This window comes from Triturus cristatus, chromosome 6 (assembly GCF_964204655.1).
Source record: "Triturus cristatus chromosome 6, aTriCri1.1, whole genome shotgun sequence".
In the NCBI taxonomy this organism is placed as follows: Eukaryota; Metazoa; Chordata; class Amphibia; order Caudata; family Salamandridae; genus Triturus; species Triturus cristatus.
The window spans coordinates 1,221,975,733-1,221,998,546 of NC_140589.1; the positions used below are offsets into that span (position 1 = coordinate 1,221,975,733).

The 22,814-nt window shown below is 42.1% G+C and overlaps 1 protein-coding gene across 1 annotated transcript in view; it reads right to left on the minus strand.

Annotated features, from left to right (window-relative positions):
- LOC146821200 (solute carrier family 60 member 1-like) overlaps positions 1–22,814 on the minus strand; it is a 335,760-nt gene that overhangs the window by 208,761 nt on the left and 104,185 nt on the right. Inside the window, exon 2 of the mRNA XM_085609331.1 lies at positions 8,671–8,787. Coding sequence (XP_085465457.1) covers positions 8,671–8,787 — 117 coding nt within the window. The remainder of the gene's footprint in view (positions 1–8,670; positions 8,788–22,814) is intronic.

Below are 22,814 nucleotides of genomic sequence, written 5' to 3' on the forward strand. Positions count from 1 at the left end.
AAATGACGAGCCACTGGATAAGTGCTGTCATTATTAACAATGGCTCTCAAATGCTGCAGGATACGGGTATGCACTTGAAGTTTGGTACTACCAATATACGATAGGTCACAGGTACAGGTGAGGACATAGACAGCATATTCTGTACGGCAATTAAAATGCCCTTTGATTGGTGTTTCCTTGGGACTAAAAGGAGTTTTATATGTAGTACGGTTAGTCCCAAATTTACATGCTCTACAAGATGTACACTTGTAAAAACCTTTCTTTGGTTGTAGCCAGGTACTATTGGATACATTCTCTGGGCTGCTTTTAACCAGCTGGCTTCTCATGGATGTGGCACGTCTATATGTAATGGACGGTTTGTCTGACAAGAAAGGCGCCAGTACACCATCGGTTTTTAAAATGGGCCAATTTTTGTTAATAATTGCCCTCAACTGTCTATGTTGTCTGTTGAAAGTCATTATGAGACGTGGAGCATTCTCCTCATCTCCATTCTCTCTCGTAGTACATGGCCTAACATTTGTGCCTAGTAGTTCTTCTCTAGCTTTCAGTGCTGCTTTATCACTCGCTTGTTTGAGAACAGACTCACTATAGCCTCTAGCTCTAAATCTTGCCAGTGCCTCTACCTTGCATTTTGTGAATTCATTTTCTGTACTGCAAATTCTTTTGAGCCTTAATAGTTCCCCATAGGGGATACTCCTAATGAGGTGGCCAGGATGGGAGCTAGTTGCATGTAAGGTGGAGTTACCTGCGGTAGATTTTCTGTATAATGTGGATTCCAATTTGTTGCCTGATACATAGATAGTAGTGTCTAGGAAAGAGACCTGTGTTTGACTAATGTGAGATGTAAATTTCAAATTGAGTTTGTTGATGTTAATCTCATTGATGAATAATACAGCACTATTGGTGTCCCCCCTCCATACCAGGAACACATCATCAATAAATCTTAGCCAATACACTATGTTGTTCTCATATTTGGAACCCAATGAGCCCCTGAGAACCTGCTCCTCCCACCAGCCCACGTGTAAACACGCGTAGCTGGGAGAGAAGCAGGCTCCCATAGCCACGCCTCGCTTTTGACAGTACAATTTGTTCTCAAACAAGAAAAAGTTGTTGTAGAGGCACCATCTAATCATTTGAATAAGCATCTCATTATGATTGTGAAAAATGAGAGGTCTGGTGTCAAGAAAATGTTTGGTAGCATTCAAACCACTTTCATGATTAATACTCGTATACAATGATTCAATGTCCAATGTAATGAGCGAAAAGCTCTCATCCCATAATATATTTGTGATTTTTTTCAAGGAAGTCACTAGTGTCCTTGATATACGATGGGAGAGTCTGCACATGTATCTGTAAAAAGTGATCCACATATTGTGAGATTTGTTCGCTCATACCACCTATTGCAGAGATGATGGGTCTGCCAGGTACTGGACAAGTTCCCTTATGGATTTTCGGGATTAGGTATAATGTAGGAATTATTGGATATTCGTTCATCATGAATTTGAATTCTTGGTTTGATATTAGACCATTTCTTTTCCAATTCATTAAATCTTTTTTCAGGTTTTCCTTCGCCTTGTTATATTCCCCAATATTGCTGATACCATAGCATTCCGAGTCAGATAATTGCTTGTGAGCCTCCTCTATATATTCTTTGCGCGGCCAGATGACAACATTTCCGCCCTTGTCGGATTTATTGATGATAATATCCTTGTTGTTACTTAATTTTTTGATGAGGTTCTCGTATTCAATATCTCTATATTTGAGTCTCGTTTTGCTGTGGTTTGTATTGTAATAAAGTTTTTTGATTTCATCAACAGTTCTTTCGTGGAATATGTCGATTGCATCCTTAGGCATCATTGGAAAAAATGATGATTTGGTTTTGAAAGGGCTAATACCAGCACTGGCTTGCACAAGGTTGAGAGCTGTCAGTTTTTCTTGAGTAGATGAATGAACATTTAGACCTGCTTCAGATAAAACATTTTCATCATTCAATTCATGTAGGGCAAGCAATGTAGTGGCATCGGATGCAGAAAGGTTTGGCATACTGGTCATTTCAGTACTTGTGTTATCCGTCGTTTTAGTACTGTTTTTTATCCTGAAGAATTTCTTCAACTTTAACTTCCTGATGTATTTATAAATATCCACTCTGGTTTTGCCGTAGTTAAAGTTGCTTTCAGGACAGTAGGATAGTCCTAGGGCTAGCAGTTGGGTTTCTGCCTCATTAAGGACTACGTCGGATAAATTAACAATAGTTTTTGGGTCATTTTTTATCTCCTGCGCCATTGTTGTTTTTTTGCTCTCCCTCTTCCTGAGTTTGCGCCTTTCTCTCCGGCGCCGATTTCGTCTCTGCCGGGTATTTTCGCTGCATTCCCAGTCCGTGGTCTTAGGGTCTGCAGACGATCTGTCACTAAAAAAGTGAGCTCTTCTGAGGGACTGAGTACATTAGTCAGATCCGGGTTACTAGTTCTTGGAATCCCGTCTTCAGATTCATTGTCGCTAGTTAGCGAACCTGTATCAGAGCCTGACGCTGCAGTCGTAGGTCCACTTGCCGTGGTTTCTTTTTCCTTTTCATGAGTATTGGCATTTTGTGTTGCCTTGCCTGAACGATTTCTCCTAGCTTGATCATATTTGCGAGAGAAAGTAAACACTTGACCCATCTCATAGTCTGCCTTATCTCGTGCATATTTGAAAGCCTTGCGTATCTTGATTTTTTCTTCATGCTTCTTCATCCTTACATCGATATCTTTTTTGAATTTTACAATGAAATCTGTTTGTTCCATTTTATTGAGCTGGCCTTCAATATCGTCAATTTCTTTCAGCAACTGGTCCCGATCTACTTGTGCATACTTTATAAGAATTCGAACCAGGTTCATTGATGCTGCCAGATTGTTGGAAGCCCATTCCTTGAGCATTTCCGGATTGGGATTTTCAAACGATGGCGCCAGCAAAATACGGAGTCCCCGAGGCACCCGTCCCGCTTCCTCATATTTCTGCAATGATTTATACTCCCACCACTTAGTGATTTCATTTTTTATACATTTTTCCATTTTTCTTAATAAAGATTTAACATCCGTTTGAGTATCATTTCCTTGTATGGTAGTAGTGTCACACAACGTACTGGGCGCATTGTTAAACAGTTCATCAGCTGCTGCCTCGCGCTCCCGTACAGCGTCCCTTGACATAGCAGTGTTTCTTGAGAACCCCCGTATAGACTTAATATGTCGTCTGGGAAACTTTAAATGCCACAAACACCTCCTCACCTGTGCACTTCTGCCAGAGAATGGTACCTCGCCGCTGGAAAAGGGAAAATCGCACACGCGTCCTCCGACCCGTACTGTGTTTTCTCCTCAGCTGCTCCGGTTTCTCAAGGCTGCACAGGGGGCTGCCGCCAAACGTATCCTCCTGGATTAACTCGCTCGTGTGGCTGAAAGCGGCTGCCGGCTTGTGAAGAGGGGGTTCGCAAACAGGAAGCAGACCCACTTCCCTTACGTAGAAACGTTGCAACAATCACTCCATCAGGAAATGACACGAACTCCTCTTAGGTGGCAAAACGAAATTTATTTTCGGTTCTCACTGCTCTTGGTCATGACGCGTTTCGGCCGTACCGTCGGCCTTGTTCACATAACAACGCCATAGCGGGAAAACTCCAATTTAAATGTTTTTTTCTCTTTCAAACCCAGTGTCACATGATTACTAGACATAGAGAATAGACTGCGACATTTTTACACATACTAGATTTTGGAAAACAGACTAGGTGGTATCTCTCCACATTAATTGCATATTACTACATAAAGTGGAAGGAATAACATATATATACACCTTTAAATACACATTTACGTATAAATAAATAAATAAATAAATACATAAATACATTTCAGTATAAATACAATATAATTCACTATATGTTAAAATCGTTTTCTTAAAATGATGGCATAAATGCGTAATTTAGTGAGTCTTAGATGTGTGGTTGTCCACCTGATCTTAATTTCCATCAAAACTCAACTATGTGTATGTGAAAAGGGATGAAGGTGTCACAGAAAAAGACTCTACTTCATAATCAAAATCACCCATAAACCAAGGAAAAGTGTAAAAAACATTCGATTGACCCCTCAAATGTGCAAAGTTGCGAAAAGTGCATAATGCAGATCTTCTAATAGGAATTTAATTTAATGCACCGTCAATGTTGGCAAGTACATATTAGTACATGTAATAGAATGCTTAAAAAACTGTACAATAAAATACCTATTTATTATCACAACTAGTGTAAAGATAAAAAAGAAAATTAAAGTGAGAAGTGTCCATAAGTAAATTAAATCAATGGAAACTTCAGAGGGGCATAAAAATCCCAAACTAGATGTGTGTTCATTTCAAGTAAGTGGATCAACTTAATTTAAAGGATCCTATTAATACTAGTAATACTTCTTAAGTGTGACATGTGGGCAAATATCAATATATATATTCACTGAAAAAAACATAGGTTTCACACACGTTATATTTAGGAATTAGCATTTAAAAAACCTTGCAAATTCACTGAAAAAACCATAGGTTTCACACAGGTTATAGTTAGCTGGAAATTTTACTGATAAAAAACCTATGAAATTCCCCCGTTATAGTTAGTGCAGGCAACTATAACTCACGCGACCGCAATCCTCTGCTGATGCTAATACTGTATTTAGACACTTATTTGCCCATGTCTTCTTCCATAAAATTTTAGCTATACATATATTACAATTATTTTTTTTTCATAAAAACACATATGTCATCAGCAGAGGATTGCGGTCGCGTGAGTTATAGTTGCCTGCACTAACTATAACGGGGGAATTTCATAGGTTTTTTATCAGTAAAATTTCCAGCTAACTATAACCTGTGTGAAACCTATGGTTTTTTCAGTGAATTTGCAAGGTTTTTTAAATGCTAATTCCTAACTATAACGTGTGTGAAACCTATGGTTTTTTCAGTGAATTTGTAAGTTTTTTTAAATGCTAAGTTACTTTACGCCATTCGTGGCGTGCGCGCCCACTTAACGCAGTTTGTTCCGTGCGCGCACGGTGCGCTTCGCGCACCGTGCGCGCACTGTGAGCACGCGGTGCGCTTCGCACACCGCGCGCCCACTTTACGCAGTTAGTGCCGTGCACGCACGGTGGGCACGCGTGCCCACGTTACGCTGGATGGGCCATGTACGCACGATGGGTTTCGCACCGCGCACATGGTGGGCATATTACGCGCTTCGTTGTGCAAGGTAAACTTTTACATTTTCATTAAAATCATATGCCATGCTCAAATGGTGCCCTTCGGCCACCATTTGCACACGGGGTGGGGAGAGTATGGTTAATTTTTTTTTTTAATAGATTTACATTTCCATTGATATACCGTAAGCGCACGGTAAGCGCACCGTAAGCTGCCACAGATATATATATTGATTTAAATGCTATTGTCTCAGGAACTACTGAACAGATTTACACCAGACCTACAAAAGGCACTTCCTTGACCTGAGGACTACCTCTCTGCCAAATTTCAAGTAACTCTGTTCAGCCGTTCGGGCTGTAGCTGTGTCTAAAGGTCCTATGGAAAAATGCATGGGAAAAACGCGTTTTGGGACCCCCCTTTTTTCTCAGCCCCCGCTTGACGAATCCCCCCCGAGACTTTCAGGGTAGGAGCGGAGCGTAGCGTCCCACCTATTTTGAAAATTTCGCCAGGATTCGTCGACCGGCGCCAAAGTTATTCCACATAGAATGTTGCGGATTTCCTATGGAAACAGGGTCCTAACTATAACTACCTACTGGCGACCGCCAGTAGGTAATATATATATATATATCTCAAACCACTAGTGTATGTATTAGACCTTTGTACTTACTACCATTCCTATGTGATTTTAGAGTTCATCTATTTGTATCTCTTCCTTGCCTGACTTTACAACTTGTACATTTGAATTTTTTTCTCTTTGTATCTCTTATGTAACTCATATAATCCAAGTCCTATGTAACGCAACTGGTTCTTTTGTAAAGTGCTCTGACACCTTTGGGTAATGTTTGCGCTATATAAAATCGCATTAAATAAATACATTAAATAAATAAATAAATAAAAAGAATAGGCCACGTATTCACGCATGCGTTTACAATGCATGCCTTTACAAAGCTGGCTATACAACGAATGCATTGTTAACAAGCATTACATTACAACGCAAGTCATTACAACAATTTGCTTTGGGGGAAGTGCTGGAGTTTGGAATAGTATATTTTGCTATTCCAACTCCAGTCTGTGCAACAGTAGAGAAGGTGTGGGATTTAAAATCCAACACTGAGTTCCCTAAAGCAAGTCGTTGTAATGTCTTGCGTTGTAATGGGACGTGTGGTAACAACACGTTGTATATGCTGTTTCCCTCCCAAAAACTACTGTAAAAACACAGCATTCAGTTGTTGAGTTTATTGGAAGCCAATGACGTTTTCTTAGTGCTAAAGTAATATGGTAGGGTCAGGGCAAAGCCACTACAGCTCCATTAGCACGATTCGTCTCTTCTGTAATCTAATCTTGAAAGAATCTTTTTAGAGAACATAAATTGCAGTAATCTAGGTGGGACTCAACCGTCGATCTCAACATTATTGCCCTTTCTTCTGCATTCAAAACAGGAGTAGATCAAAAATATTTTTCTGTGAAAATGATAAATCCTGATTAGATGGTCAGCATGCTATTCCATGTCAATTTTTGTACCAAAGGGTACACCAAGCAATTTGACTTCCGGAGGAATGGACATCTGCACATCTTCCACCTGCATTAATTCATAATTATTCTAGTTTGCAATCAAATGTTTTCAACCAAGCATTAGTAGTTTTTTTTCATCCTCACTTAGAGCCAACCCATAATTCGTGATCCAGCTCCCCAAAATTTCAATAATCTTATTTAGTTTAAGGACGCCTTTGCTAGGTTATTACAGAGTTGTATGAAAACTTGAGTTATTATTGGTGTATATGAGGAAGGTGGGTAATCTGAGGTGGCAAGGCGGACAAAAGAATGATGGACTAGAACGCTACCCGGGCGATGGCCAGTGGTTAGACAAACTGCAATCATTCCTCCCATCACCTTTTGTGTGTTCTTGGAATTAAGACAATATATTCAAAACAAAACGAAGAAGTACCAGCTCTTTCGCTGTCGTTAATCAAATGTGAACTATGTGCCAAAGAGTGGTAAGAACTGTTTGATAAGTTCAAAGACTGTTGAAACTAAAGAAACAGCTTACATTGGATATACAGGCACATGCATCAATGTAAAAACCGGTCGCAAACGGGCAGATTCTCAGAATCTGCCCCTTTGCGACCGGTATTTTTGCATTTGGGATGCATCATCCCAAATGCAAAAATCGCAATTCAAGGAATCTCTAAATTGCGATTCCTTAAATTGCGATTGCATTTAAGGAATCCCAAATTGAGATTCCTTAAAAGCAATGCATGAAAGTGAAAAAATTAGCGATTTCGCTAATAGGGGGAGCAAATTACCATGAAGTTGAACTTCATGGTAATTTGCAAAAACTTTGAAAAATGCACTTTTGTGCATTTTTCAAAGTTTCATGTTGCGCACACACATGCCCTTAGAGCATGTGTGTGTGCAACATATGTGCACAGATCAATTTCAGGGGTGCAATAGGGTGTCATTTTGACACCCTTGCACCCTTGAAATTGCATGAGCAATTTGCAAGTACCTACTGGTACTCGCAAATTGCTCATGCAATCTCCTATTCATTCCTATGGGCCTGTAGGCCCATAGGAATGAATGGGACGGCATTCCTTAATTGCGACTCGCAATTTGCGAGTCGCAATTAAGGAATTTGTAGGAATCGCTATTTTTATAGCGATTCCTACATGCATAGGCTTTTGCAATTCCTTAATTGCGATTCCTTAAAAATCGCAATTAAGGAATCGCAAAAGTCTTTATTGATGCATGTGCCAGATAGTTCCCCTGAAAACACTGCTTGCAGCTAAGTTACCGAATCGCTGTAAACCACACTCTAAAGTGGGTACAATTGTAGCCTATTTCCTACTGGAATTACATAATTTTTTTGCAAGTTAACCACAACAGATGATATTATGCGGGTGCACTTTACACAGGTGGATCCACACAACTGAGTGGTTTGTCCTCTGCCTCGCCCCGGTTCAGATGTCCCAGATGTGCAGTAAATCATCACAAATTAACTATTTTTATTGCCAACAGAATCTCGTGTTGCATTACTGCTGCTATTGAAAAAGACTACATTTCTGCAAGGGATTACAACATTTGCAGTCTGTCTTTATCTTCTGAATGGTTCCATACACTTTCATCCCAAACAGTGGCCTGCAGCTGAAAGGCATACTCTGTAAAGCATGCATGAAACAGCAGTGAGGTGCCCAGAGTGATGGTGCTGTATCATCAGTCAGAGACTGTGTGGTGGAATGTCCATCTGCATCCAAGTCAGTTTCAATACATTTGATAGATGTTAAGGGGACAGCTTAGGACTCCTGGATTAATCTGTCTGTCAGAAGAGTCATCAATACAGACATCTACATCGCTTAACAGTATGTGCCTGCACGTCACTTCGACCCTGGCTGTAACGATAATCGACACTGAGTGATACTTTAAAGTGGGAGACTGGGGTGCACAGATAACAAAGGAGAAAAAGAAGAAACATGTTTGTTTGCCAACCTGTATCTAAGAATCCCATGGTCATCCCAATAACGGACATCATAGCCGTCAGTAGTAAAGCTTTTGTACACCATGGAATGACATAAAGGCCAAGGGATGTTGTCAGCATTGCCAAACCTACAAGAAAACAAAATCAGTATGTATTAAAACAAAAGCAATTCTACGTGTAGGCAATTCTGCATGATGTTCTTTGTCTAAGTGAACATTTTTTGGGAATTCAAATAAAAACTTGGTATGAATTAGAATAAATAGTAGTCTTAGGAAAGTAAACATAAAAATCTGCATAAGTAAAATAGGGAAACACAGTTGCTAATAACAAATGTAAGGATCTACCGTTGAAAAAATCACCATTTTGAAAAAAGCCCAAACTACTGTAAACCTAGAAGGAAAACTAGACGAGAATAAGACTTGAGCAGCATTCTGGAACCAACCTCCACCAACAAAAGGGCACTTGGGCATGGCGTAACGAAACAAAGAAATTCCATGGGGTACCCGAAGAAAGACAGGGGGTTCAGAGGCTCCCTAAGACTTGAGAAAACATTGTCCTCCACAATGTGGAGATTTTTGGTACAGATATGAAGGTTGACCTGAGATCCATCTTATATATCACAATTAAATCATTGAAGAAGTGCACACACAATTGAAACTACAACTAATCTGCTTACGTGTTTGATGTGTCAGGGGATTGTTACCTTGCCATCACTTTGTAGTCCTCATCGTAAGTTTGTGACTGCAAACACCTTTGATAGACCTCCAATTGGAACATAGTACGCAGGTGATACACCAAGATATCATTTGCGTATAATCTCTGGGTGATGGTTATGCAGAGTCCCCAGCTTGAGAGTTAACTATATCCTTTCTATATGAGGACATGAAGGTGTTCTTAAGATTTTACCAGGAGTGAAGTGAAAGCCTTGTTCAAAAGGAGTCTGGTTCCTCAGAGATGGGCTAAGGGCATTTCAAAGCTGCAAGTCCTATGGTTGATGGTTCTACCCCTGTACTTCGTATGAAGCCTTTAAGAGAGCTTTGGCACCTTGGGGCAGATTTACGAGTTCTGGCTCATCTCTGCAAATCAGCAGGGATGTGCCAGAAAAGATGCGACACGCAATTCCCTCCCTGCGCCACCATGAATGTGTCAGATTTACAATGCGGTGCACCGTGGCGCAATGATAGGGCGATGCGTATCGCATCCTGTGGCGCAAGGGTGGCGCATTGCTGGAGTTGTGTCGCAAGTGCGACGTGGCTCCAGCAATGCTCAGGGGCGCCCTATGTCTAACATGCTGCGTCACTCCTTACGCCTGCTTCAAGCAGGCGCAGGGTTTTGACGTAGCATGGACATAAAAGTGACTCAGTGAAATCTTGTAGATTTCACTGCGTCACTTTTACGAGGCGTTCCTGCGACGGAACGCCCACCCTGCGCCGGAACACCCACATAAAACCTAACGCAGGTTTCATGTGGAGCAGGGCTTCACAACGTAGATGCGTCACGTTGTAAATAGGCGTAACGTGGCGCATGGTTTACGCCGCCGCTCTGTCACAGAAGTGACGCAACGGCGGCGTAAATGTGGCGCATGGGACTTGTAAATCTGCCCCCAGGAACTTAAAGCCACATCACCCTACAAAAATGTATTGCTCAACTACTGAAAATTCACATTGCATAATTTGCCCACTTATGTTAACAATGTGTTATCACTGCATGCACTTAATCATTAAAAAGGTATTGTAGGAGGGTCTCTGTGTACAAAAAGCAGCTGATCAGGAATACAAGTCCTTAGATAGACTGGAGCAGACTACGAGTTACTGCTGCAAGTACATATGCCAATTAATAAGATCGCATGCATGCATTTATAGATTGCATTTTTAATTACTATAAAGAGTAGCACTACATTTCTGCTGCATCTTTTAATGATACTTGCTTAAAGGTCAAAGTGACATATTTGTGACTGCACTAGTGGGAGTAGAGCAGATCAGAACTATGAGAGAATACATTGAAAAGGTGTTTGGAATAGCAGCTGCTTTAAAGGCAAAGGAGGAAAGGCATGTAAGACAGACTGATATCATTAATCAAACAAGAACTTTGTTCTGACGTAGTCATCTCTTCTCGTGTTCAAAAACTGTGGCTGGAGAAATACTGCTTGTAAGTGCTGCTAAAAGCAGGAGTGTGCAGAAGAACTTACTCCTGGACTACGGAGTGCTCACCGTGTCTGGGATAAGGCGCTATGCCACATCAAGATGGGAATACAGCTTCACAAATGGAGCCTGTAGATGAACACCACCAGCAGAATGACAATTTAGTGAAGTACTGGTTCCCCAAGCAGTCTGTCAGACATGCAGTAGGTGTCTGAATAGCCACTTCTCTACCCCTCTTTAACGTCCAATCGCAAAGCATTTAGGGCTACTGTTGCAACTGTCCTTGCAGGCAGGGCTTCGTCACAACGTTTAATATAGCGAAACATGCTTTGATAAAATTAACAAACACTACATCTAGCTGACTACGGCAACAAATATATGCATTGGCAGCAACACACCAGGAAAGTCACAGACTGAAGATCTGCACCCAGTAGAGTATGCCAGTGGTGGCAATATGATCTAGTGGATGTGTAGGTGATGCTGGCATAAACACTGAACACAGATTTATTTATGTCATTGCTCTTGTAAAAGTGCCAGCTTGACACCTTCTAGCACCGTGCAGTGCTTGTGAGCATGTGCTTTTAGGGATCCAATTGTGTGATCTCCACTTGTGATCAATGAATATAAAAAGTGGTTACTGCAGAACTTCATATGCTTGAAAAATGATTGCAAGGAGCCCAGTGAGAAAACGAAAAAGGGGGCTGTTGCATCTTACAGGAGAGCAAAGAAGAGGTGGGATACTGGTATTAATTAGATCTATAGAGAATGACACCTTCAAATGTTGTTCTTTAGGTTCCATATTGTAGGAAATAGGGCTCAACGCTGAAGATGTATTAACAGTGCTTCCCTGTGTTCTAATTTGAGATTCGCTTGCATTTGCTGGCATGGACACTGGAGTTCAATTACGTCTCCATGGTGAAGCCTTTGTGGACAACCTTCATGTGATAAATTCACTGCAAGGGATCTTTACCAATTATTATTAAGTTTAAAAACTACCACTATACTTTCAGTGCAAAGGGAGCCATCATTAATTGTTGCCTTAGGTTGGCACTAAGCAGCTTACAGCACCATCTTTTTGAAGACTCTGTGACGTATAAACCCGAAACCCATTTTTAATGGCTGTGCTGGAGAGGGAGAGTTTACATTTGCTAAATACAGAGCCTGCCCTACTTCAAAGAATACAAATTGGCACTGGCATTAATGGATGGTTTATATTTATATGGCATTCTTTTTTTTTATTAAGTGTGGGATACTCACTGACTCACAGTAGTGACCCCTGTACTATTAACTTTAAATCTCTCAATAACCTGTTTAGGTATTTGGAATAGGGAAGACCCAGCACCCAGGGGCAGTAGCACACTTTACAAGCAACATTTTTATGTGGCAAGAGAAACTCAACTTCAGGCCATGTACAAGGCTCAGCAATGGTGTTAGGGGTCTGCAGCCAAGATCAGAATTCAGAAAACAGAATGTGATGGAAATGGGGCTAGTAACATGCAATCAGGATATCACACTTTGCAGCTGGATGATGTACACTGTCTGGCTGTCCAGAAGTGGTAGAGCAACAAACTGTGAAGCAAGTGTGTCTGGCTCGAAAACTGTATGCCGCTTAGGAGCACAGCTCCACTCAGGCCTACTGTACTTACATACCTGCTGTCATCACACCCAAGAGCCGCTTTCTCTATTAAGGCTATTGCCTAGTTGAAGTGACCTGGTTCCATAAGTTGATGTGACACAGCAGACGTAGCCAGTATACATCTTTAGGTTATTTAATAAGATGTTAAGTCCATAGTATAGCCCCACCAGGAGCAGCCTGCTAGCTGCTTAGCCCATCCTCTCCTAACTGTCTCTCACCACACCAACATTCCAGTCACGTCATCATTCCACATGGAACACTCACACTGGCTGAGCAGCTAGTTACAAGGTACAGGAAAACAGTTACCTTTATATGAAGATACTACAATATCTCCCTTCTTTCCAATTGACAATAAACAAGGAATACTAAAAGTACATAGCAACTAGACACAAAAAATAAACAAGAGATAAATAGTCCAAATCCCAGGGGTAAGATGAATAACACATACCACGAAAGGGAACCAGATCATAAAAGGGAAGAAAAAGGACAAGAAAAGGATGGAAAAATAAGAATGAACTATCACCATCCTCCTCTTATATTAAGACACAAAAGAGAACAATAAACTCACACACTATCACCAACCTCCTCCTTCAATGAGACACAAAAAACAATAAACTACCCAACGGAAACTGGAAAAACACCACATGAGATACATATGAAAGAAAACACAGAGGATCACAATAGAGAACAACAGCAAAAACTCTACAATTGTAGAAATATACAGAAAGAATCACTCTCAAACAAATACACAATGGGTGGACGTCACCCATTACTAAAACGTAGGTGGGACTAACACCCCCTAAATACGAAGTATATGAGACTAACACCCATTACCAATAAACTAGGTGGGACTAACACCCCCTAAACACGAAGTATATGGAACTAACACCCATTAACCATAAACTAGGTGGGACTAACACCCCCTAAACACTGAGTATAAAGGACTAACACCCATTACCCAATTTAATAGGTGGGACGAACACCCCCTATAGCCCGACAAGTGAGTCACAGCATGACTAGCACCCATTACTACTGACATAGGTAGGACAGTACCCCCTAAACACAAATAATATGGGAGTAACACCCATTAAGAATGACCTAGGTGGGACTGACACCCCCTAAACACGAAGTGTATGGGACTAACACCCATAAACAATTACGTAGACGGGACAAAAACCCCCTAAAAACTGAGTACATAGGACTAACACCGATTACTACTGACATAGGTGGGACAATAACCCCCTATGAACTGCATAAATAAGAAACATAGCAAGACATTGTAAAAGTAAAGATTACTTTTCCTGTAAAATAAAACATTTTAGCATTAAATACTGTAGACATGCACCAAAAACGACAATGGTGTGCCTGTCGCCACGATGATGATAAAGACTAGGCATTGCCATGAACAAAATAGAACTTTGTACGAGCTCCATAAAACTTGTGACAGGAACGAACATTGCTGGTAAATCGAACCCACTCAAAGGTCTCTAATTTAAAGAAAATGAATTACAACTTGGGACACCAGATGGCAACGTAACCTTGTGCAGAGGATTAAAATAAAGAAAAACAGTTTCTGTTGAAAGTCATCATCGCTCCAAAAAGCCTTTTTTAGAAATAATCCTGTTAAACTTTCGTTATGTCCATATGTAAAATTGCCACAAAACACACCAGCTCTGACAACGGATAATAAAATGCACTGACCTCTGTAAAATTATCCATCTGGTCATCATGGGATGGCCTACTAGCGCTTCAGAAAAACGAAAGAAAATACAACTCCATGTTGAGCGTTACACCGCTGCTGCTGAAGTGCTCAGAAAACCTTATTGGAAATGCCACGCACGCAAAGAAAAAAAACGTGATTGGCTAAATGACGTGGTTGGTAGATGTCCAACACATGCTTCTATGTTAACAGGAGCCAAACACAAAATGACGTCACGTTGGAGACGTCCTGCCGGGTGGCTCCCGGTACATCTGTGCATGCGGCAAGCTGATGCAGCGGAACGCAGGGAACAAGGAGGATCTCGCACGAGAATGCAGGTAAGACTCCACGCGGCTGGGAACTGCGCGCGGACAAGGAACAGCGCATAATGAGCAGTTGAACTGTCAAAAATCCTGGGGAAGCCCGAGACCACATAAAAAAATAATGAAATAAACTTACCCCCATACCTGGAGATGAGTAGTGAATAGACAAGAAAAAACAATTCCATACAATACTGTTTCCACACAAACCGGCTTCACTGGAGACCAAAAGAACCGCAACGGAAGTTATTCTTGCAAATCAAAAATGTCGAATGGTGACTTCCTTCCTGCACAAACCACCCATGTGCAGAGATCGCTTCCGAGCACCCAGCGACAGAATGGCTGCTCCTCCCCTACAGCGCCACTTGCCCTCTAGCTACCACAGCCAGAAAGGCACGCTGAGTTGACCTAAAAATGCCGTAGATCAACGTAGATAGTTACACGAACCTTGCGCTGACAGAGGTGTACCTGGATTAGGAAAACCAAGTAAAACCCCACAAAAAGAACTTGAGCATGTACACGGAGATGGATGAATGCTTCATACTTGCTTCTAGGCAAATGCCAGTGCTTGACTCAGACAGCGGCAGTTAATTGGCATCCATAAGTATAGTTTTTACTTCTCTGTACTAGAAAGATCACTCTGCGCAACAACCGTGACGTGTCTTCTAGCACTGTAAACACTTGTTGTGGCACTGTAGACATTTGTAGTAGCGTAGGATCTTTAACAACATGCACGCTGAACAGACCTGTGGTGTGACAGCTCCCCAAACACTCACTTCACGATCGTCTAATGGCTCTCTACGGTCCAACACCAAGAGTCTGCAGGTACTTCTCCTGCACGGCTGTTACAGAGGCAAGCAGCCTTCAAAAGACACCAAACTTTGTCACGAAAACATCCATAGAGAGACTCTGGGACACAACACACCACAGTAACCGCTGGTCTGAGGCAAACTTCTGTGCTGCAGTAGGGAACAACTTGCAGCTCCACTCCTCACTCCAACTGGCACACAGAGGTTCGGGCGACCGGTGTTGTGGTCACTGGTGGGGCTCACGGTGCCAGGAGATTCCACCAGATGATAATCCATTGTGCTATGCACGCGTGGGTTCGTATCCCATCCTCGTCGCCAATTGAAGTGACCTGGTTCCATAAGTTGATGTGACACAGCAGACGTAGCCAGTATATATCTTTAGGTTATTTAATAAGATGTTAAGTCCATAGTATAGCCCCACCAGGAGCAGCCTGCTAGCTGCTCAGCCCATCCTCTCCTAACTGTCTCTCACCACACCAACATTCCAGTCACGTCATCATTCCACATGGAACACTCACACTGGCTGAGCAGCTAGTTACAAGGTACAGGAAAACAGTTACCTTTATATGAAGATACTACAATAGTCTTAGACCAGGGTAAGTGGATGTGTTATCATAAGGAATATGGACTTTGTAGAAGACTAAATTGCTGAGACTTGTACATTTAATCCGTCAGTTAAACTTATGAGAAAGTTTGGAGAATCAAAACTTTATCAGCTAGGTAGGCAGCCAGGGAAGTATTAAGATGCCAGAGGTCCAGTCAAAAGGGTTTATTGTAATGTTTGGATCAATGAAGCATCAGTTCTAGAGCCAAAATCCAAAGATTGTGTTTTAAATAACATGGTAATTTGCTATGCGATCAACAAATGCACATGCAAAGTAGAGAGACAACCTAGTGAGGGCAGGAGGCATCAAATGCCAGCTTGTACAGAGACAGGCCAGTATATGCTCCAAACAACCTATCAGATTGTATTATGTGCTTGGTGCAATACAGATAATTTTAGAGACATTCTGTGAGAAGTACTGTACATAACAATTTAAGGGAGAAAGCAGAGAGACTGGGGTCCTGATTAGCAGCATCCCAGTCAGACTAGTCAAAATAAGCTTAGCACCAGGCAAATAGTGGGGGTAACCATGCAGAAGGATCCTACCTTCCTACACATTCAGACTGCAAATAACTCTTGGTGCATCCCAGGAGGGATTCAGAAAAATGACATGAATATCGATAGTTTGGGTACAACCTAGTTTATTACATTGGGAGAGTATGCAAGACTCTCCAGTATGCATGGGTTGTGTTTTGACTGGGGGCCACCTTTTGCTATGGGTTGATAAGCCTTGTATCCCAGAACAGATGAAACAAGGTGGATTCAGAGCCTTCCCAATATGGCAGTTTGGATGAAGATAGTGCTGCTCTAGTCCAATTTTTCTTTCACTTTGGGATGGTAAATACCTATAAAGACTCTCATACAAAGGATCGTAAGGGCAGGTAGCTTGGCCATGTCTTGAAAGGGTTCATAGTGGAAAGATCGCTAACCCTGAAAAAGGTTCTGAATTTGATAGGCAACAACATTTGGGTTGCAGCTTTCTACAGGCACTGTAAATTGTGCAAAAGGTCATTGGAAAACCTGGTCCAGCACTGACTTCATAGACAACTCTCATTCGATGTTCCGTGATTGTCTTACTGCCAAGACAGCGTTGAGAAACTCAAACGAGACTACTATTTTTCAATTGTTCTCAGATCACCTTGATTAAGCTTGAGATCTGAGGTGAAGGGAGGAGGAACTGAGGATCCAGTGACAACATCAGAATCACCTCTTCTATTGGAGACTGGTGGAAAGACTCCTGGCTGCTTGGAATATTTGCAGATTGGAGACCCCAAATGCCCTTAGGTCAGGTGTTCAGATAGCACCCTTCTAATGGCTGCATGCTATTGTTGATAAAAACGTCATGGGTATATGGGGAATCATTTACAACGAGGAGTTTTCAATTCAAATTCCATTTCAGGCAATATAAAAGTAGAAATGTCCTTGTTCAGTAGGAAGTGATTCATTTTTTTCCAGAGTGGTACGTGTGGGTTGGCAGACATGTGAAAACATTTACCATCAGCATGAAACCATTCTGATGGCTGCTGTGTGAATTGAACACTTGATCTGTCATGACTTTGTCATGACTTTGTGAATCTGACTAGAGGCAACTACCTCGAAACACGTGTCCAGGGATGGCTAACGCAACACATACTGTTCTTTTTGCACATCGTGGCATAGGCGTACCCGCCGTCGCCACTACATTTACCACAGTCCTTTGGGGCAACTTGCTGGTGTGACGAGCAGTGTGCAACCAACCTTTGCATACTTTGTGAATCTGGAACTGAAATGTTTAGCACATAAACAGCAGCAAAATGGTTTCTTTTGTGTTCTCAGGAAGAACAGTATCTCCAGAGTTGGCTTACAAATAAGCATCAACCTTGGTCCCCTTTTCTGCAAGTCAAGGAAGTGTGCCTATGTGTCACAACTTTGATGGGCAGGTTGTCACCCAACAGATTTCTAAAATAGCAGGACAAGAGGCTTCCTGACAGCAAATGAGGAATAAAAGTGCGAATTCCTCAGCAAAGTTTTAAGAAACCACACTGACATGCAACAAAGTATGCGAGTCACAAATAGCTATTTGCGACCGTAAGAAATGCCCCTAAGATTGTATAAAAGGGCTGATCAGTCTGAATTGGTAAGACTGCAAAAAATTGCAAAAGAATACAAAATTGCAATAATGTTACATCGATACTGCAAATCCCCAAAAGGTGAATCATTAACAGCAATTTGCAAACCTTGCGTACAAACGATTTGCAATTTGCACAGTCACAAAACAGTCAAACTGCATGTGCAAAATACCATCAAAATGAAGCTTTTCATGATCAGGGGCAAGGTATAAAACCACATCTAAAATGCAACACAAGCAGCCATTATGACTGACCTTTATGTGATTGTGGTGAGGAGTGGATGCACTGGAAGCCCTGCACTGGAGGAGAAGATAGGAGCAGATTTTTAGAAAGTCGCCTTTTTCGACCTGATAGAAGAAGAGGTCAGATTTAGACAGAGAAAGGCAGTCATACTCTACTTAATTGATGAGTTGGAGCCAACGCTAGCTAGACAGACAGACTCAACATAGGCCGCCCATCCCTCTACACATTCAGGTTTAATGCTGCCTGCGTATCCAAGGGGGAGTTATCAAGTAACTAGGGAGTAGCAGGATGTACATCAGAGTGCACTGTAAATGGCATGTACATATTTTCTGCATACCATACTGCATACAAACACATATCACTCTCTCCGAGTTCCCGAAGGGATTAGCAGGTCACTAAATTATAATTTTACCAAACTGACAGATTTTTTTTTAACATGATAGAATGCATTGATGGTACACATATTCCAATATGCCCCAATCAGGTACAGCATATCTGTGCAGGAATAGGAAAAAAACAGCTCTCGCTGAACAACCAGGTGGTGTACAATACGGAATACATTTTCAATGACCAGTTGCCAGTTATCCTCGGAGCACACAACGCTTTCATGTTTCAGTATTCCGCACTTTGCGATCAACTTGGCAGGGGAGATGGGAGTTTTCTTTTTTTTTGCTAGGTGAGTGTCAGATTCCATGGAGCTGTCTCACGCGGCAAACCTCACCCTCAAGATAACACCCGTAGGTGTGTTTCAGGTCACACAGTGTGTATGCCATATAACTATTGATTCTCACCCCATTCTGAATCCACGGAGAGGGAAGGATTGTTGCTACAATGCAGCACATAAGCCAACCGGTGCAGTTATCGAAAGAACATCTGGCAAATGGAAGATTGCAGTATAGCCCTGTCACCTTCTGCAAAATGAGTGCAGCTTGTGAAATGCTCCACAGCACTGCCATGCATAAGGGCTTGCAAGGACAACCTGTAGATGATGATCCAGAAGACAAAGATGGTCCTCCCTCCCGCCTGTATCGTAGCTCCGGATAAGTCAATGTGAAAGCTGCAGAGGGGAGTCACATAGAAGAGACTAGATTAAGTTTTTAGGTCTCGGCTCTAGACAGTGCATGTGCCGTCTCGAAGAGACCTGTTGTATATATTTTGTGGGCTTCAGCCTGCCCATAGGCTTCCCATTTGCTTGCTCCATCATTGCTCTCCTATTCATTTTTTCAATTTTTCCGTGGCATGCATGCCTCTTCCTATGTTTAGCCCTCCCCCAGAGCATGGGCCAATTACTACTATCCTTCCACTCCTCCCATTTAATCACCATTTTAGGAACTTATTTTTTCTTTGTTTAAGAGCCCTCGTCAGGAGAGTTTGTGTTTTCATTTGCTCGGAGAGCCATTAAACAGGCCTGTAGATCTTCTTATCTCGTCACACGTGCTGAGCTGTTATTTGCTCTGCCTTTGAACTTTTCCTCCTCCTTTTTGAAGTCCTTGTCATAAAGTTGGCTCCTGAAGACTCTGACAAAGCCTGAAAATGAGCGACAGCGACCGGGTAGACTCAAATACAAGTACGATATTTCACCACAACCTATAATAGTTCTCTTGTGCACGTTCTTGGACTTCGGGTTAGAGTGGTTCTCTGCATCTCAGCTCCTATCCCCAAATTATCAAAGCCACCAACACGTCTGCATTACCGTGGGCAAAATGGGCAGGCAATGTGCTACTCTTCTAAAATAACTGTACCTTTGTACTGGACTACCTCGAAATAACAGCTGCGCTTGGAGCCATACAGGTTATGACTGCTCTCTGTCCCACTACGTTGCACATTTACTCATGCTGGTTGGTCTGCTCACCCTCAAGAGGCTGTAGATTTATGGTAATGCATACATTGTAAATGAGATTCAGGAAACATCTGATCGCATGAGCTCAGTTTATCAACATTATCATTTGTTAATTCCTGCGTAGAAGGAATCTTTTCAGCAAATTATTTCTTGTCCCTTCATGGAACACAGCGGTCCGCACTAACGCCTTGTTTGTATATCTTGCTAGGTTTCTGTTACAAAACTAATTCCTGAACTACACCTTCAATTAGCCATTGTTCATAGGAGTTTTTGTGTAACATCTTTGGCACATATTACGATAGTAAAGTTTAAAATATGGTTTTAGGTTTGTGATGATAATTATATCAAATAATGGAAAATACAAAATAGCTTTATTTGCTGTTAAGTTATTTTACATGGCAGTGCACAGAGTTTGTAGCCTTGGCTGCTGTGTGGGTCTGCATTTTCAAAAAATTATTTCATTGTTTACGTCAATGTCCACCCTTTTCTAGATTGAAAGTGTATTGTATGCTGTTCCTGACCCAGCAGAGTCAGGCGCTTGAGCTGTGACTCGGAAGTAATTACCGAAGAGTCTGCCTGCTCTCTTTTCCGCTTTCCTCTATTTGCAGTGGAGGTGTGCTTCTAAGCAGCCCCTGAAGCCGCAGCGCCACGAACGTCCCAACATTTATCAATGTGAGGAGAAGGACCAGGTGAGAGTCGCTACTGATCCTCGGGACTGAATTGGCCCCCCGTTAGTCTCCTTGTGTATCCATGCCTGCAGCACCTACTATCGTACAGCCTCTCTGTAAAGAATAAGGCTTGGGTTTCTTTGACACCCTGCCTCTCTCTTATGGGAGCATTGTTGACATCTGGGCCTTTGACTTTGTATTGAGAATACTGGGGGATTATGCCCTTGCAATAATCTGACCTTTATTATGTCAGTACTTAGATCTACAAATCGCCAAAAATACACCTGGACAACTGCGATTCATGCTCCCAGTTCCGTCTGCCCCTGCTACGTCACCACTCTCTGCCCCACTGCTGTAGGTGATGCCCCCCTCTTACACTCGCAGAGGGCTAAAAGACATTAACATTGACAAAGACAATAGCTCTCTCATTGCCAAGACCTATTGGCTTTGCCAAGCTATGTACAAGGAGCCCTTACTGAAGATGTACAGCCAATTAAGGAATTTCAATGAACAATTCCTGTTTAATCATAGGTTCATCTCAACACTGAAAATCAACATGGGAGGATCACAACATTGTCTCACACATGGCAAACACAATTATCATTTTTTTTACAACAAAAGTGGCATGTGTAGCTGGAAGGAATGTACGTTTTCCATGTTTTACCTCACCATCTGCCAATCCATGTGGTGAACCCCACCTGTCTTACAATTTCTTGTACATAATAAGGTCTGCCCCTGCTGCATGTACTAGTTGCACCCTCTTGAACTGACACTTGGAGCCTCTATCTATCCGCAGATTCCCTACCTTAGGATATCACCCAGACATCAGACTGGATCCAGAATAATTTTTAGCCGTCCCATTGCGCACCAGTAGGTGGCATTGTTCAGCCCGCATAGTGTCGTCAGCCTTTCTTAAAGTGACATGCACAGTGCCTACAGAGGCGCCACCCAAGCACGCAGACCTCAGTTTGTGACTATTTGCCAATGCTAGAAGCACAAAGTGTGGTCCTAAAGGATCTCTTGGAGGTGAAATGTACAGTTGGTAGAACGGGAGGATTGGAGGGTCTATTAGCAATATGCAGGTAGATAGAGTCTCTACCAGATAAGGCATATTCAAAGGTAAGTAACTTGTTCATTTGATAGAGACTTCTAGCTGCAGATTTCTCACCTGAGAATAGATACCAAAGCAATCTCTGCCTGCGGGTGGGTTTTCTGTTTTTTTTTTTTTTGGAGTTTTATATAGCGCTAGCCAGACCCAAAGGAATCGGAGCGCTTTACAACACTTAGTAAAGAAGAAAATACATATTATAGCAGTAGTAAACAGGAAGCCTGAAGGTGCAGTACAAAACTTTGCACGTTGTATAATGTTAGAGGCCGGGAAGTTGCATAGTCTCGTAATAGTGAGCACAGTAGTTTAAGCCGCTCATCCTTCCGAACGGGGGGCTGATGGGAAGGAAGCAAATCTGTTAAACTAAAAAGTCCTGAAGGGATACACTGACAAAATGCCCATCACAGCAAACCTGATCGTCCAGACAGGAACGCATGCAAAATGTGTGCAGCGATGCCCACGTAGCTGCCTGACAGATGTCCAGGACTGGACTCCTCTAGCTATCGCAGTGGTCACAGCTTAGGCTCTGGTGGAGTGAGCCCTCAAGCCCTTAGCGGGTTGCTTCTTGGCCATTGCGTAGCAGATTTATGGACAGAGGACAATCCATCTGAGGATGGTTCTCGTGTGTATGGTCTTTCCTTTCTTCGCACCCACAAATCCAATAAAGAGTTGATTGCTCACCTGGAATTCTCTGGTACAATCAATGTAGAATGATAATGCTCTTTTTGGATCCAAGCAAAGAAGTCTCTCATCTCCCTTGATAGGATGGGAGGTGCGAAGAAAGTTGGCAGTGTAATGGTTTACCCAACGTGAAAAGGAGTGACCACCTTGGGTAAGAAGGAGGCACAGGTCCTGTCCAGAAAAAAGGTAGTATATGGGTAATTGACAGAAAGAGCCTGTAATTCGCTAATCCTTCTGGCAGATGTTATGGCCACAAGGAAGAATGTTTTGATGGTAAGCAGTCTCAAGAGGGCACCCA